The sequence below is a fragment of the Chamaea fasciata genome, unplaced genomic scaffold (genome assembly GCF_029207755.1).
Source record: "Chamaea fasciata isolate MVZ Bird 193981 ecotype frontalis unplaced genomic scaffold, bChaFas1.0.hap1 SCAF_6, whole genome shotgun sequence".
In the NCBI taxonomy this organism is placed as follows: Eukaryota; Metazoa; Chordata; class Aves; order Passeriformes; family Sylviidae; genus Chamaea; species Chamaea fasciata.
The window spans coordinates 12,023,917-12,038,036 of NW_027094091.1; the positions used below are offsets into that span (position 1 = coordinate 12,023,917).

Below are 14,120 nucleotides of genomic sequence, written 5' to 3' on the forward strand. Positions count from 1 at the left end.
TGTTTGGCTTAAGTTTTGCTTTCTAAGAAGCCCTGTGAGCATAACCGCCCATGCAAAATAAGGACTTGATTTTACTTCCTCCAGATCCTTGAGGCCATGAAATAACTTCGGAAATGATAACAATTTTTCCCTTTTATGAGGCAATTTGAAGGTTGTAATGTGAGTGACACAACATGGAAAGGGTGAGGATAAAAAAACCTCCATGCCTCTCCCTTGAGGCATTGCCATCATTCTCACTGTCCTTGCAGAGTGTCCTGATCCTTTCAGCTCAATGCAAAAGGCAGTGAATTTCTCCTGCTCAGCTGTAGCAGGAGCTGAAGTTCCTGTACTCACCTTTGACAGAGAACAAGAGGGAAATGCAATTTAGAAAATCGGTCCCAGTCCTCTTCCCTGGAGCAATGCAAGTTCCACATTTCCTTTCAGGAAGGAAACTGAACAGCCTAAGTGTTTGTTAGTACATAACTAATAAAATACAGTATTTGTATTCTTTCTGTTGTTGGGGTTTTTTTGTTTGTTTTTAACCTAATAATACGCAATACTTTTACCTTTACAAAGTTTCCAAGCTTTTTCCTCTTTGTAATCTGCTGTGAATTATCTTCAGGGAATCTCTTTATAATGGGACTTTATTCAACATCTTTGAAGCTGCTATCAGTACTGTATGATGAAAAAGAATGATGACAATAGTTACCTTGTTATTAGCATGAAACAATATTATTAGTGTGAAACACTTTCTTCTGCCCAGATCTAAAGTACTTTTGGGAAATCAGACCTGTATTATTATGGGCTCTTTCTAGGGTTTATTCAGGTCCAGTATGTTCTGTTTTCATCCTTCTGTTGATGCTCTTTGCAATTTGCTCTGGGCTTTCATCACAAGCATTGCTGTGTATGCTTTTCAATAAAATGGCAACAGATGCAGATGGGTGGAATGTAATTCTCAGGTATTATTGTTTTCTTAAAAGTGCAGGAGCTTTCTTTTGATTATTAGAAGTTGAAAAGTAGTTGAAATTGGGCAATATTTTTCAGTGCTTTCAGGATTTCTTCTGAAATTTCCTTTATTTTGTAAAAAATCAAGCATGTGCTTATAGAGAGGTGTTTGAAGAAAGGTGAAGCCTTGTGGTAAACTATTCACCTTTCCACAGTTTGAAGTGAATTATTGGATTAGATCAGATAAGACAGATGCTATTTTGGTTAAGATAACTTTGAAAGAGTAATGTTAAGAGTCAGCAAACTACTGTCCTTGGAATTTCATCCAGGTTTTTATACCAGTCCCAGTTAGAGGTGCTAACATCTGGATGCATATATTTGTTTTTAAATATGTTGAAAGTTATACTGGCCAAGTCTAGAGATGCTTTATAAACATTCAATAAACAGTGAAATCACCAGAATTTTTAAAATTCCATTAAAACATTTTGACATACTGTGCATTCAAGGGAGCTATAGATTTCCATGCTTATATTACCTGATAGTATTCTGAGTTCCTCTTGGATTAAAAGAGGAAAAATAAGTTAAAAGAAATTGCAAATGTTAATAGTCTCCAGAAAATGCATTGTGCTGATATAATGTGCTACTCTTCCTGTTTACAGTATGTACTTAAGTAATTAAATTCAGGCTTGGTGACAAGCATTTTGAGGAGATAACACAGGGGTAATGACTATGTAGCTGCATAACTACTCAGCTTTTGACATTCCTAGGAGTGCACATCACATTGTGGTGCTGGTGTGAAGGGCAATGTCCTTTAATTCATCTTGCCAGAGGTGAATCTGTCTCTGATTAAACTAACACAGAAAAGCGAGGTTTAAGATACTTAATTATAGTTGGACTTTTCAATGCTGTTAACTACTTCAAGACAAATCAGGTGATCTAGTGATAGTAATTTTGGTTCTAGTTATTCTGAAGGTAAAATAAAACATTCAGAAAGGCACTGTGCTGTCCATGAATTTAGGGTTTGATACCAATACATATTTCTAAAGTGATATTTTTTATCTAAAGCTCAGCAGACTCTTTCTTTTCTTTGTTGTTTTTGTTTTCCGTTTTGGTTTTTGTTTTGTTTACAGGCTATTAAGAGAACCTATGGAGTGAAAAGCTGAGTCCACGTGCAAAAATACAGAAAACATTTATTAAGCAGCTTTAAATTGGTGCATTTTTTCATAAAGCAGTTTGCATAATACTTGAAGCTGCAAAATATTTGAACTTAAAATTAGAGATTTCTTAAAAGATATGGCTTCAAGCTGGAATGATTTCACAATCAAATAAGGACCAGCACATCATAAACACTGAAAAAAGAAACGTAAACAGGACTTACACGCTCACACCAACCAAACAGCAGAAAAAATACAAGTGCAATTACTGGCTGCTATGTGAACTGTTATCTACCAAATGGTTTTCTTACAGTACTGAGATTTTTGTCTCCATACTGCATGCTTTCAACAAATGTGGTTTGCATTTCACCCAAGAAACACAAGATCTCCTTTTTAATATCTATATTAAAAAAGCTAAGTGTTTGACATTAAGTTGTCTATAGTAAATAGCTGACAGGAAGCAAACTGTTCAAAGTTGGAAACAAATAAACATTTACAACCCTGCAGTGGTAGAATTCATGTTAAATTCCTAAGTTGGAAATCCACAGGTGCAGAAAGGAAGGGTTTTGGAGAAAGGCAAGATGGTAGATTGAAGCATGAAAGCTTTAAAGTGGGCGAGAACTGTGTGGGAAGTATGTTTCTTTGAATGTTTCTTGAAAAGTACGACAGTGTCTTGCAAGGACAGGACTGGGAAAATGACAGATTCCATGGTGGCCTGAGAGGTCTGGAAAAGTGAATGCATGATGTGCTGTGCTCAGTAATCTCTTCAAGAAGAAAGAAGGACTTGGAGAAATGAGCATGGAGATAAATGTGATAAGCAGAGTAGTAGTTGAACATGAATATTTGGAAATCATGGCATCCTCTCAGGTGAAATAACAAAACGTCATTTGCTACCAGGAAGCAGAAATTGTACAACATCAACAGCAGAGATAGATGAACAGTCACTGACCACCTGAACTGCAAGAAAAATTTGGGGTGAAGCACACACTGAAAAAATGGAAGTTGCAAAGACCTTTTTAAGAGAATGGTTGGAAAATAAGAAATATTACTTCTTCAAAGAGGGAAAATCAAATCAATGCTTCAGAACTGGAAAGGCAATATGAAGAAATAGTTAATTTTAATTATTTCTGAAATGTTGAGGCAAGATGAAAACATTAAGAGCACAATATTAGAAGATAACTTTCTCCTCCCTCACATTTTCTTGAAAGTGGTGTTTCTGTAGAAAGGCACAAAGAAACAAGTCTGCCCCCATGGACACACTGAACTCCAACATGAATAAGCTCGTTACAATAATACATCACATGAAGTAGAAATTATGATTGACAAAAATAGCATAAGGCAGTGAACAACTAAGGAAGGACAGAGAAAGCTGTTGAAGGCGCAGGAATCAGCCTCAGAAGCAGCCTGTTTTCTCAGATAATTACCAGGCTCTGAAGAGAAGTACTCTGCACAAAAAAATCACTGGACAAAAGCATTTACCTGCAGAAGGAGCTGAGACACTCCACAAGATTAATTCAGTCACACGCGGCAAACTGTGGCTGACGTCAGGGTCAGAATAACTCCGGTAGAAAGCACAATTTACCTTAGAAACAAGAATCATGCAAAAGCCTGGAATCTCGATCCCCCAAAGAATGTGTTGCTCACAATATATTGTTCAAAAGGAACAAGCATTTAGAGAATGTGTTTTCAAATAGAAAATTTTCATGTTTTAGTTAAGGCTTTTAGCAGTGTGGTGGCAGAATGTGGAAAAATAAGGCCTTCACTGCAAGAGAGAGTTCTGGCATCACAGAAGCAAAGGACTACAACAGGAGGTAAACAGAGCTTGAGATAATAAACCTGGTGCCAATGAAGGAACAAGGATTCACTTGGCAAAGAAACACTTCTCACAGACGCAGATCTGCTCATCACTATTTTGAATATGGGATTACGAGCACAAACATGGGATGGTCGGAGCACGTGGCTGCCACGATAAGCGCACTGCACAGACAGGAGAGGGTCTTACAAAGAAAGCAGAGAAGGTATGAACAGTTTCATTCCCTTATTTTGTAATGTGTTTTCTTATTACATTGTCATTTACATGTGACAGTTTTCTCAGAAAAACTGGCTGGTTGGGCTGACCTTTTCTATTGCATTTATGATGGATTTTTTCTGCACTGAGCTAGCAGGATTTGTACTTTTGGAAAATGGATCATTACAGTTTGACTATCTGTTGTATATTGGTGTTTACTGTAGAGTTGGGAATGGGTAACAGGGTGTTCAGGCTTTGGAAAAGGCTGTCCAGGGAGCTGGTCGAATCACCATCCCTGGAAATGTTCAAACGTGTGGATGTGGCACTTGGAGACATGGTTTAATGCAGGACTTGGCAGTGCTGGGTTAGTGATTGGTCTTGGTGGCCTTAGAGGTTTTTTCCGCCCTTAGTGATTTTATTATTCTGTGATTCAGTCCATACAAGATGATTTTTCCTTTTTGTGACACAGCTTTCAAACCATCTGTCCCAGCTGTAAAAGTGAAGAAGGAAACTGTAAGTTTGTCATTGCTTGTGTCAGTTGTAACAGCTTTCCTGGTTTCATGCTACAGTTGCAAATGATATTAATTTGGCTTCCACTGTAAATTATTAATGAGAAAAGTAACAATGTTCTAATGTAACTATTATTACATGTACATTTTGCAGTGCTGTTCAGGGATAACCATTGTCACAGAATAGGATGTCTATTCCATTTACAAATAACAAGTGCAGACAAAATACTCATGTCTTGAGGAACTCTAAATTGAAGATTTGGGAAATTATTTGGGAAATTCCGTTTGGGAAATTATACCATCCAGGGGAGAGCAATAATTATGTTAACATGTCTCAGGGATGCATGGTCTCTGAGAAGGGACTGGGCTTGATATCACAAAGAGCTGTGAACCTTGCTGTCCACATGGATTTATTCTTTGATGTCTTTTGCACTTTTAAGTATCCTGGCTTTTTAAGGGGTCCAGGAGCGGCTGAATCATTTCAACTCTAGGTCCTTGTGTGGCTGACATTGGGCCTGTGAATTGATACTATTGACCAAAATTGTAACAAACTCTATGTAATTGACTGAAAGTGTGAACAGCATACCAGAAAACATCAAAACATGAGGTGATGAAAAGAACTGGTGTTTTTAATCTTTTGCACTGATTTAGTGCCATTTTCTTTTCTGCAGTATCAAAAAAGTTACTTTCATCTTCTTCTTTGCACTGTAGATTCAGCATTTTTCTAAAAAAAAAAAAAAAAGTAATTGCATTATTTCCCTTGTAATAAATCCAAACTCTGTGGTTGAATTCCAGTTATAGATCCAATTCCAAATCAACACAAATGTAGCAAAATCAAAGGGATTTCACAGGTGCCAGCTGGTTGAGGTTTAACCCAGCTGACAGCCAGGCACTGTGCAGCCACTCCCTTGCTCCCCCCACACTCTCCCTCCACCAGTGGGGAGGATAATCAGAAAGAAAAGGTAGATCTCTTGAGTTGGAGAAACAAACAGTTTAATAATTGAGACAAAATATTACCATAATAATAAGCTAATAATTGTAATTATAAGGAGAGAGAAAGAGAGAGAGAGAGAGAATTTAACAGGACTCAAGACAATCAAGTGTGCTTTGCACTACAGTTTCCCACCACCTACTGACCAATGGGCCAGCCAGTTCCTGAACGGCAATCAGCCCCTTTCTGGGTAATTCCCTTCCATTTATATAGTGAGGAGGAAGCTCTGTGGTGTGGAATATCCCTTTGGACAGTTTGGATCAGATGTCCCAGCTGTGCTCCCTCCCAGCTCCTTGTGCAGCTCCTCACTGGCAGACATGAGCCACTGAAGAGTCCTTGACGTAGGGTGAGCACTGCTGAGCAGCAGCCAAAACATCAGTGTTATCAACATTATTCTCATCCTAAATGCAAAACACAGTGGTGTGCCAGCTTCTAAGGAGAAAATTATCTCTGTCTCAGCAGAAACCAGGACACAGTTATAGGACTATACTTACTGAAGTGAGTTTCTGAAGAATTTTTAGATCTATGATCTCTAAAAGAGGCAGAAGAAAAGAACCAACCTTAGCTTGCCTTCTCAAGCCCAATTTTGAAAATTTCTTTCAGCTATGGTTTCATGACCTGTCAGAGATGAAGTAGATATAAGTAAAATACTGCATGCAGAATTCCAAAATAGCAATAAATAAATGGAATGTTTTCTCTGTAATAGTTATAGAATGCCTTTTGAATGCCTCTTTTTTAGTCTTCTGTCTTGAAACAATAATAATGTAATACATTTATCCAAAATAAACACATTCAGTTTTATAAACTCCCATATTTAGTAGAAAATTATTCTCTTCAAAACTTTGATACCTAATTCTTTTATTAATTAGCCTAAATGAATCTTTTATGGGGATCTCATGTTGTGAACAGCAACTCCATACAAGCTAATTGGGCTAATGAGATGAAACTTTCTCATAAATAATAAATATGTTCAGAATCAAGAAGGACTGTTCATTTGATCATCAGAGGCTTAGACTCTGTTATTGCATGCTTAAACTGTGGTACATTGGGAAGCTAATTTAAGCTTTTTTTCATCATGGATCCTCCATCTGGAAGAGAACAAGAATTTTGTTACTGTATTAGAATGCCCAGTAATGAAGGATTTGCTATCCTGAATTTCACTGTTAAAGTTGCTACTTCCTGGATTTTCCAGGAATTAGAAGATGCAGGCACACCTGATGAAAAAGTAAACAGCGCTGGAGAAGAGAATTTGAACCTGAGAATAAAAGAGCTGGAAAAGTCAGAGCAAAAACTAAAAGGTGTTCTAGAGGACTACATGGCGTCAGATTCCATCCTAAGAAATAGGTAAACGAAAGGGGGGTTTGCACTAAAATCTATTGTTATGTGACAAATGCACTCTTCACTTTTCCCTGTGTACTGGTTGTCAAATGATACATGCAGAACCAGCAAAAAGAAAGACTTTCTGTGGTTTTAGAGTGTTGGAGAAGATGCACGTGTGTTTTTGTATAGCTGTCAGAATAGAAATGCAATAATAATTTTTTTAAGAATTATTATTTAAGTTTTACAGTATAGTCTAACATATTGTTGCAAATAACCAGGCAACTTTCTCAGGATGTTTCATTCTTTAATATTCATATGGTGTAAATTCTGTTTGTAAAGTATATTCCTTTCCTTTTAAAAAAAGAATTAATTTGGAATTTTGTGTTGTAAAAAAAGTTCCTTGTTTCAGAAAGCTTCATCTAATTTACTGTGTTAATGCTTATCATTACAGTAGATGAAGGTACCATTAAGCATTAATTATACATTTGACTAGAATAATAAGGTATTGATAGTCAGCAACAGCACTGTTCTAAAGGATGTCAAAGATAAAAAGGATAGGAAATATAAATGACATTCAAACACTTATTTGTATAATTTTTAATTGCTTTGAACTCATCAAGGATTTTTGTCAGAAATATTTTTATAATGGGCTTTTTCAAAATAATATTTAATCGTTTAAACAAATTTTTATATCACGCTTCGTAATTTTATACTACCATTTTACTAGCAACAGGCAAAGCAAACCTTCTTTTTTGTCAAAACCCATCTTTGTGGACAAAGTCAATACAATTATGCACTGTAGGTTTTAGTACCCACTGAAGGCCTGTTACAAGTAAGATGTTTTCACTTCAACCCCTAAAACATAGGTACTTGTAGGTTGCTTGTAATGTTAATTTTGATGAGAAGCATCTACTGTCATAAAAATTGAATTCACTGACTGTGAACCTACCATAATCCTGTGATCAGGTACATGCAGAGACTGAAGTGTTGTGGTTGTCTTTATGGTAAGTTGTTACTTCATGCCAAACTCCATTGAACAAAATCTTGTAAATGTGTTTACTTTTAGTATTCTTATTAACCCAGCAGAAAGGTGTTAGATTTAACAATTTTGACGCTCTCCTGCACAATGTGCAAACCCCAGTAGGCTTGTTAAGAATTGTTTGTTGTATTAGTGATCAAAAATTTATTACTATTTTATTTTTGGGAGACAAATACAAAAATAAAGATAAATTGATGGATTGCTTGTGACTGCTTATCCATGTGGAACTGTATTGTGGTATTTACTTAGTAGAAATGTTTATTCTCATTATCACAGGATGAAAGAGCTGGAGCTGTCCCACAAAACACTTCTTGTGATGACTGATCAACTTTCTGTGAAGCTGGACCAGGTTGAAAATGCCAATGTGCGCATTAAAGGGAAACTGCGAGACATTCAGGAGGACCTGATCAACTTGGTGAGAGGATATAGTTGCAAATGACCTAGTTTATTTCCTCTTTGTGGTAGTAATTTAAGTCAAGCTCATCTCCAGTGACCTTTTTTTAAGCAATAAAGGACCTCAGCCTTTCCCTTTATCTACCAAAGAAATCAGAAGAATTTTTGCATTTTTTTTCTCTGAGCTTTCTATTTCTCTTATTTTTGACAGCACTGCTGTTATTTCTCTCATTCAGGCCCTTGATCAAATTTATGCTCCCCCTTCTACTTTCTCCCTAGGACCCACACAGTGTACTCCTTAGGTCAGACTTTATCTTTCTAGCCCCAAACAACATGCATTTTTACCTAGTTTGCTCATTCAATGGATTCATCAAAATGGAGAAGGACTGAAAGTATTTCAGGAGCAGTCTTCACTAAAAAAATGTCATTTGATTCCGTTTATCATAAGATATACTTTCATTTTCTCAGCATTTTAGGTCAGAGTTGAATACTCTAACAGGACACTAGTACTGTGTGACAAGATTCAAGAAAATGAAGAATAGTTTCCTCTTTTGTAATTAAAAGTGATATGTGTTTTTCAAGACTTGGGAAGCTTAGAAATATATTCCCATCAAGATTTAACAATAAAAAAAAAATTAGCCCACATCTACCTGACTTTTCAGCCTAGTGTTCCTTCTGACCAGTCCTTGCCAGTGAATGCCTCAGACAGGAAAGTACTGACAATCAAAAGGATTGATCTGAAGAAGTCCTTGAAAAAACAAATCATTCCTTCATGTCTCTGTGCCTTCAGTCTTTGCTTCAAAGTGGCTGCAATGTCCCTGTGATGCTGGTGGCTCTTGCTCTGCTCAAAGCAGGGGCAGTATGGGACTCATGAAAGCCTCTTCTGCCTTTCAGTGGCATCTTTCACCTCTAAGTCTCTGTGTTCAAACACACTGTAGTGCAAAGGAAAATACCAAAGTCTCTCTCAAACTGTTTCAAAAGGCATCTGTTCCTTTCTCCTTTTTCAGGAGGCTCATAAGAGGAGCTGAGAGATGACAGGTATGGTGAAGAGCAAAGGAAAAAATCCTGGGCTCTGGAAAGTGTGTGTCCTGTTTTCTGTAACAGAACCACTGCTTCTCTGCCTGAAACACTCCAGTGCTACAGTACTGTCAGTGTTAAGGATCTGTTACTGTATAAATCAGAGCTGGATATATGAATTACAGTTCTAAGGTTTATTTTGGTTTAATAGTTCTAAGGTTTATTTTTGGTTTAATACTGGTTTAATATCTACTGTAGAACATGCAAAAATGTGATTGAAAAGTTCCTGTATATCATGTATTAGCAGATGTGGATAAGTTTGTTTTGTTTTTTTCCTAATGAGATGTTTTGGTGTTGGCTGAAATGACAAAATAGGTCATTTTTACTCCAAATGCAGTATTTTACTGGCTTTTAAAAAAATTCTACTGATGTCATTCTTGAGTTTTCGAAAACAAGGGCACTAAATTAAGAAAAATTTTAAGGGAAGAAGAGCTTTCATATTAAGGTGTTAACTGTACATCTCACTGAAATGATAGGTTGAAAACCAAAAGAAGTCAGAGAAGAAGCACAAGGAAAAATTGCATTGGCTTCAGGAGCAGCTGAAGACAAAAGAAGATGAAATAAAAAGCCAGTCAGAATATTTTGAGCACTACAAACAAAGGCAGAGACAACAGACAGCAGTACTGAGGAAAAGGGACTGTTACCTTCAGGGTGAGGTATCTAGGCTGGAAAAGCAAGTCCTAGATCTTAATGCTCATATTGCTCTTTTGACATCTGAGTTAGAAAAGGGAATGGTACAGCACCTCCAGCAGAAGCTGCACTCAGTGTGCAGTGGGACTCAGGGCTATGAACACCCTGGTGGGGAAGAAATGCAGTGGAAGACTTGTATTGAAAATGTGGAGCATGATGTGAAAAGCCATCTCAAGGAATTCGAGCAAAACCTGAAGTTCTTGAGGGAAAAAGAAGAGGACACTAGAGGAGAACAGGCAGACCTGCTGACTGAACTGCAGTGCTCTCAGAACACTGAAGACTTTCTCAGAACAAGATTGGAAGAATCTCACCATCAGGTCTCTAGTTTATTATCTGAAATCAAACCACAGGGAAATGTGGAAGAGCTTTTAGATGATAAGAGAACTTTAAAAGATCAAAGTACTGTGAAATTAAAAAAGAAGGAAGAGAAAGACTCAGAACTTACAAGATTGGTGGATGGGGACAACAGTGTTAACCTGGCAAGTCAACTGGTAAGTAAAAATAATGCACAATATAGTAAGTTTTCATCTTTGTATCACCCTGGATTACACTTGTCATTAGAGGTACAGTCAAGATACAAGTGTGAGGCTTTATCCTGCCTGATTTTTTTTTCTTGTTATTCTTTATTCATTAGTACTTTCCAGTGTCTCTTTCACACCCAGTAGAATCAGTAGTTGGAGCTTCATTGCCTCAGAGCGTTTGTTAGGTGCACATTAAGGACACTCAACAAACCTTTTTTAGTTAACCTTTGAAGTGACGTGCTCACGGCAAAGGGTCTCAGTTGGCACTAAAAGTAGAGCCCAGAAGAACTTCCGAGACTTGCCTTGAGGGCACCCTTCAATGGGGAGGACACATATGGTTGGATGAGTTTTTGCATGTTATTCATGCCCAAATGCTGGAGCAAAAAACACTCTTGGCAATAAGTTATGTCTATGAGGTTTTCTGGGTGATGGTAAACAAGGGAAGATGGATGCAGCATTCGTGACCAGGAGTGAGCTGAGATAGTCAGTGGTTTGTGGCTCTGTAGCATTGTGATATGCCCTGAATACCCTGAATAGGACTTGTTTGCTTCAAGCACTTCACTCCAGCACTGCATGGGAAAGCTCTGCTCGTGCTGTCTAATATGGCATTCAGCTTCTGCCAATTCATTTTGCTGACAAGGAACAATTCTTTTCACGGAGTGGACTCAAACAAAGTTTTATTCTTCATGCACTGAGGTGCAGGTTTGTTTTTTTTTTTTTTAAATTGAGGCTTTATTTAAAGCGAGATCAGCTATGCCTCACACTTACTCAGATTGTGACCTGATATCCCAAGAACTCTCCTGATTTTAACTGCAGTTAACCAAGAGGTAATGGACGTGAATAAAACCTCATGTTGGAGGTCAGTCAGACTGTGAGCACTTCCAGAACTGGGAGAAGCTAGAAAGGATGTTGTACCCATAAAGCTAGAGGAAATGTAGACTTTTTTTTACCTGGTAGTTGAATGCACTTTTACAGGCCTGGTGATTTTATACCATTAGTGTTTCTACAGTCCCAAGCAGTGAGCTCCAGGAGGTTGTCTCTGTGAGAGAGTGGTGAGATAATCCTGCAGTAACCAGCAGCATGTGGGTGACCTCTGTGGAGAGCTCAAAAGCTGCACCTCACCCCACCTGTCTGTGTAGCTGCCCCAAAGTTGCAGAAAGACCGACTCCTTACCCTGAGCCATTGCTATAGTTAATTTAACTAATGTATACACTTTTCCTTGTGAATGAAAAATACGGTTTAAAAATATGTCAAGATACTTCTTGAGGGGCTTGCACTGAGTTGTAAACAGATACAACAAAGAAATGCACAATGAGGGTACTGCCCTGCTAAAATCAAGAGGAGTAAGGGCTTTCAGAGCCAGAGAAGAAGTAGGGAAGAATTACCATTGGTTTGATAAACTTGAGAAAAGGAGAAAAAAAAAGTTGAGTTTTTTAAAGATGTGGAGGCAAGATACACAACTGACTAATTGCCTAAGAGCAATCCAAGAAGCCTTCAAGAAACAGGAATCTTTCTATGCTGTACCCTAATAAAAGCCTATTTTTTCCTCTACATGAAATTTTCCAACCATTTCTTTTTTAAGTATTAATTTACATTTCTGGTGTCATAGGAGGTTGGGGTCTCAGTTACCCAGTCTTTGGTATAAATGAACAGGCCATAATTTGTGTTTACTTTGCTACAGAGTGGTTAGTGTTCTTTAAATGCTGTGTATAGCATCAGCAGCATCAGATCTTGTGCCTTCTGCATTTCTGGTTGTCTCTTCCTCCTATTTTGGTACTACAAGTACACTTGCATTTTTTCTAGTAGAAAATGACTTGAGATGGCAGGGAGAAAAAAAATCAGTATCAATGATAAAAGGAGGAGGGAGACATCTGGTGTTTTTCTGTAAAACTGAAGAGGGTTTTTCCCCCTTATCTGGAGTTTTACCAGCATGTATTTTAATAGAGTTTCTCAGTGTCATCACCTTGATCTTATAGTATTTAAGCCAAAATAGTTACAAGAAAAATCCTATTTGAGCTCATCATACTCCATCAACAGCTATAAAAATGAGAAATTGTGTGCGATACAAGATTGAATTAGAGACTGAGCACCAAGAGGTGAACTGCATCTTATGGTGGAATGTAGTCACGTAGATCTTGTAGAAAATTTGGATTTCCAAACTGAGTATCAGCATCCTGTCTGCAATATTTCAGTTGCAGTATATGCCTGAATGAGAAATGAACATACACCAAAAAGGCAGCTTGTTACATGTGGCTGTGTGTTGACTTACCAGTTTCTTGATGTGAGCATTAGGGGGTTTGTTGAAGGTGAGGGGAAAAGTATGAAAAAACCAAGCAATGCATCTTTCTGCAGTTTTCACATGAGCTGAGGCCTTGATTTCTCAGTGTGCTGTTCTGCCACCCAAGCCTTGGATTTTACATATCACTTTGTGTAACTTTCTTTTGACAGTACCCACATATTAATCAAGAGTTGATACCTGTAAAGAAATAAATGAAAAAGCGCAGGAAAGGAATGGTTGTGTTTCAAGGAATTGGCATTAGTTTCAAACAGGCTGCCCAGAGGGGTTGTTGATGCCCTACCCCTGGGGGTGTTCAAGATCAGGTCGGATGGGGCCTGAGCAACCTGGTCTAGTGGAAGGTGTCTCTGCTCATGGCAGGGGAGTTGAAACTAGATTACCTTTAAGGTACCTTTCAACCCCCGAACCATTCTATTAGTTGATATTACTGAGAAAATAAGGGAAGAAATCTTGGAAGTGTTGTGGTTTCCACTTAACTTGTGCCTCGCAGTCAAGATCTTTTAGTAGAGCACAATGAGGCGGCTGACTTGGATTGAAATAAAAATTATTTTCACTGGTGATCCTGTGGAAAATCAGCAGCCTTTTCTGACTCACTAGAAACTGAAATTTTGGAAGTCATTGCCTTTCCCATCCATATGTAATTTTAAAATTGCAGCTCAGTGCAAAGGGACCAGGTTTATTTTCTGCTGGCATTTGCTGCACAGCAGTACAGGAAGACAAAAGTGCCTGTGTTGGTTTCTGTGGTGTAGCTGTTTTGGTTACTGTCTCAATGATCTGTTTTGTTGAGACAATCAAATCTGATTCTTCTGTTCACTGTAAATGAGCAGAGTGCATGTGAAATGTGATCTGCTGTTATCAAGCAACATGGGTATCTGCTTTCCGTCAGGAAGTGTCAAAATTTTCAAATTCAGTCAGGGACTTAAGATAAATCTCAAGAACAGAATATGAAATTTGCAATTAAATTATCAATGGAAAAACAAAATTTTCTTCAGAATGATTACTCTACTTTGAGTTCTTCCAACCTAGGAACAATTGTCTTTGTAGCTGGGTACTGAACTGTTAGTCTTATTCCCTCCTTGACTGGACTTTCTTTTATCTTTGTTGGTGACCATGTAATTTTTTCACTGTTTCACCTGTGATCTGACATATTACATGTTTATGACTCAGATTTTCTTCCTTAATGCTTTGTAAAGTATGA

At 37.7% G+C, this 14,120-nt stretch overlaps 2 protein-coding genes across 5 annotated transcripts in view; both read left to right on the forward strand.

Moving 5' to 3' along the window:
* The window catches only part of JAKMIP1 (janus kinase and microtubule interacting protein 1), a 144,986-nt gene extending 142,871 nt beyond the window's left edge, over positions 1–2,115 (forward strand). The window contains exon 23 of the mRNA XM_066185437.1: positions 2,055–2,115. Coding sequence (XP_066041534.1) covers positions 2,055–2,087 — 33 coding nt within the window. The 3' untranslated portion in view covers positions 2,088–2,115. The remainder of the gene's footprint in view (positions 1–2,054) is intronic.
* Positions 2,116–2,189: 74 nt separating this feature from the next.
* CUNH4orf50 (chromosome unknown C4orf50 homolog) overlaps positions 2,190–14,120 on the forward strand; it is an 85,391-nt gene continuing 73,460 nt past the window's right edge. For all 4 annotated transcript variants that reach the window (XM_066185432.1, XM_066185435.1, XM_066185434.1 and 1 more), the window contains exons 1-4: positions 2,190–4,096; positions 6,779–6,930; positions 8,222–8,360; positions 9,892–10,596. In XM_066185432.1, the coding sequence (XP_066041529.1) occupies positions 4,022–4,096; positions 6,779–6,930; positions 8,222–8,360; positions 9,892–10,596 (1,071 nt within the window). In that variant the 5' untranslated portion in view covers positions 2,190–4,021. The remainder of the gene's footprint in view (positions 4,097–6,778; positions 6,931–8,221; positions 8,361–9,891; positions 10,597–14,120) is intronic.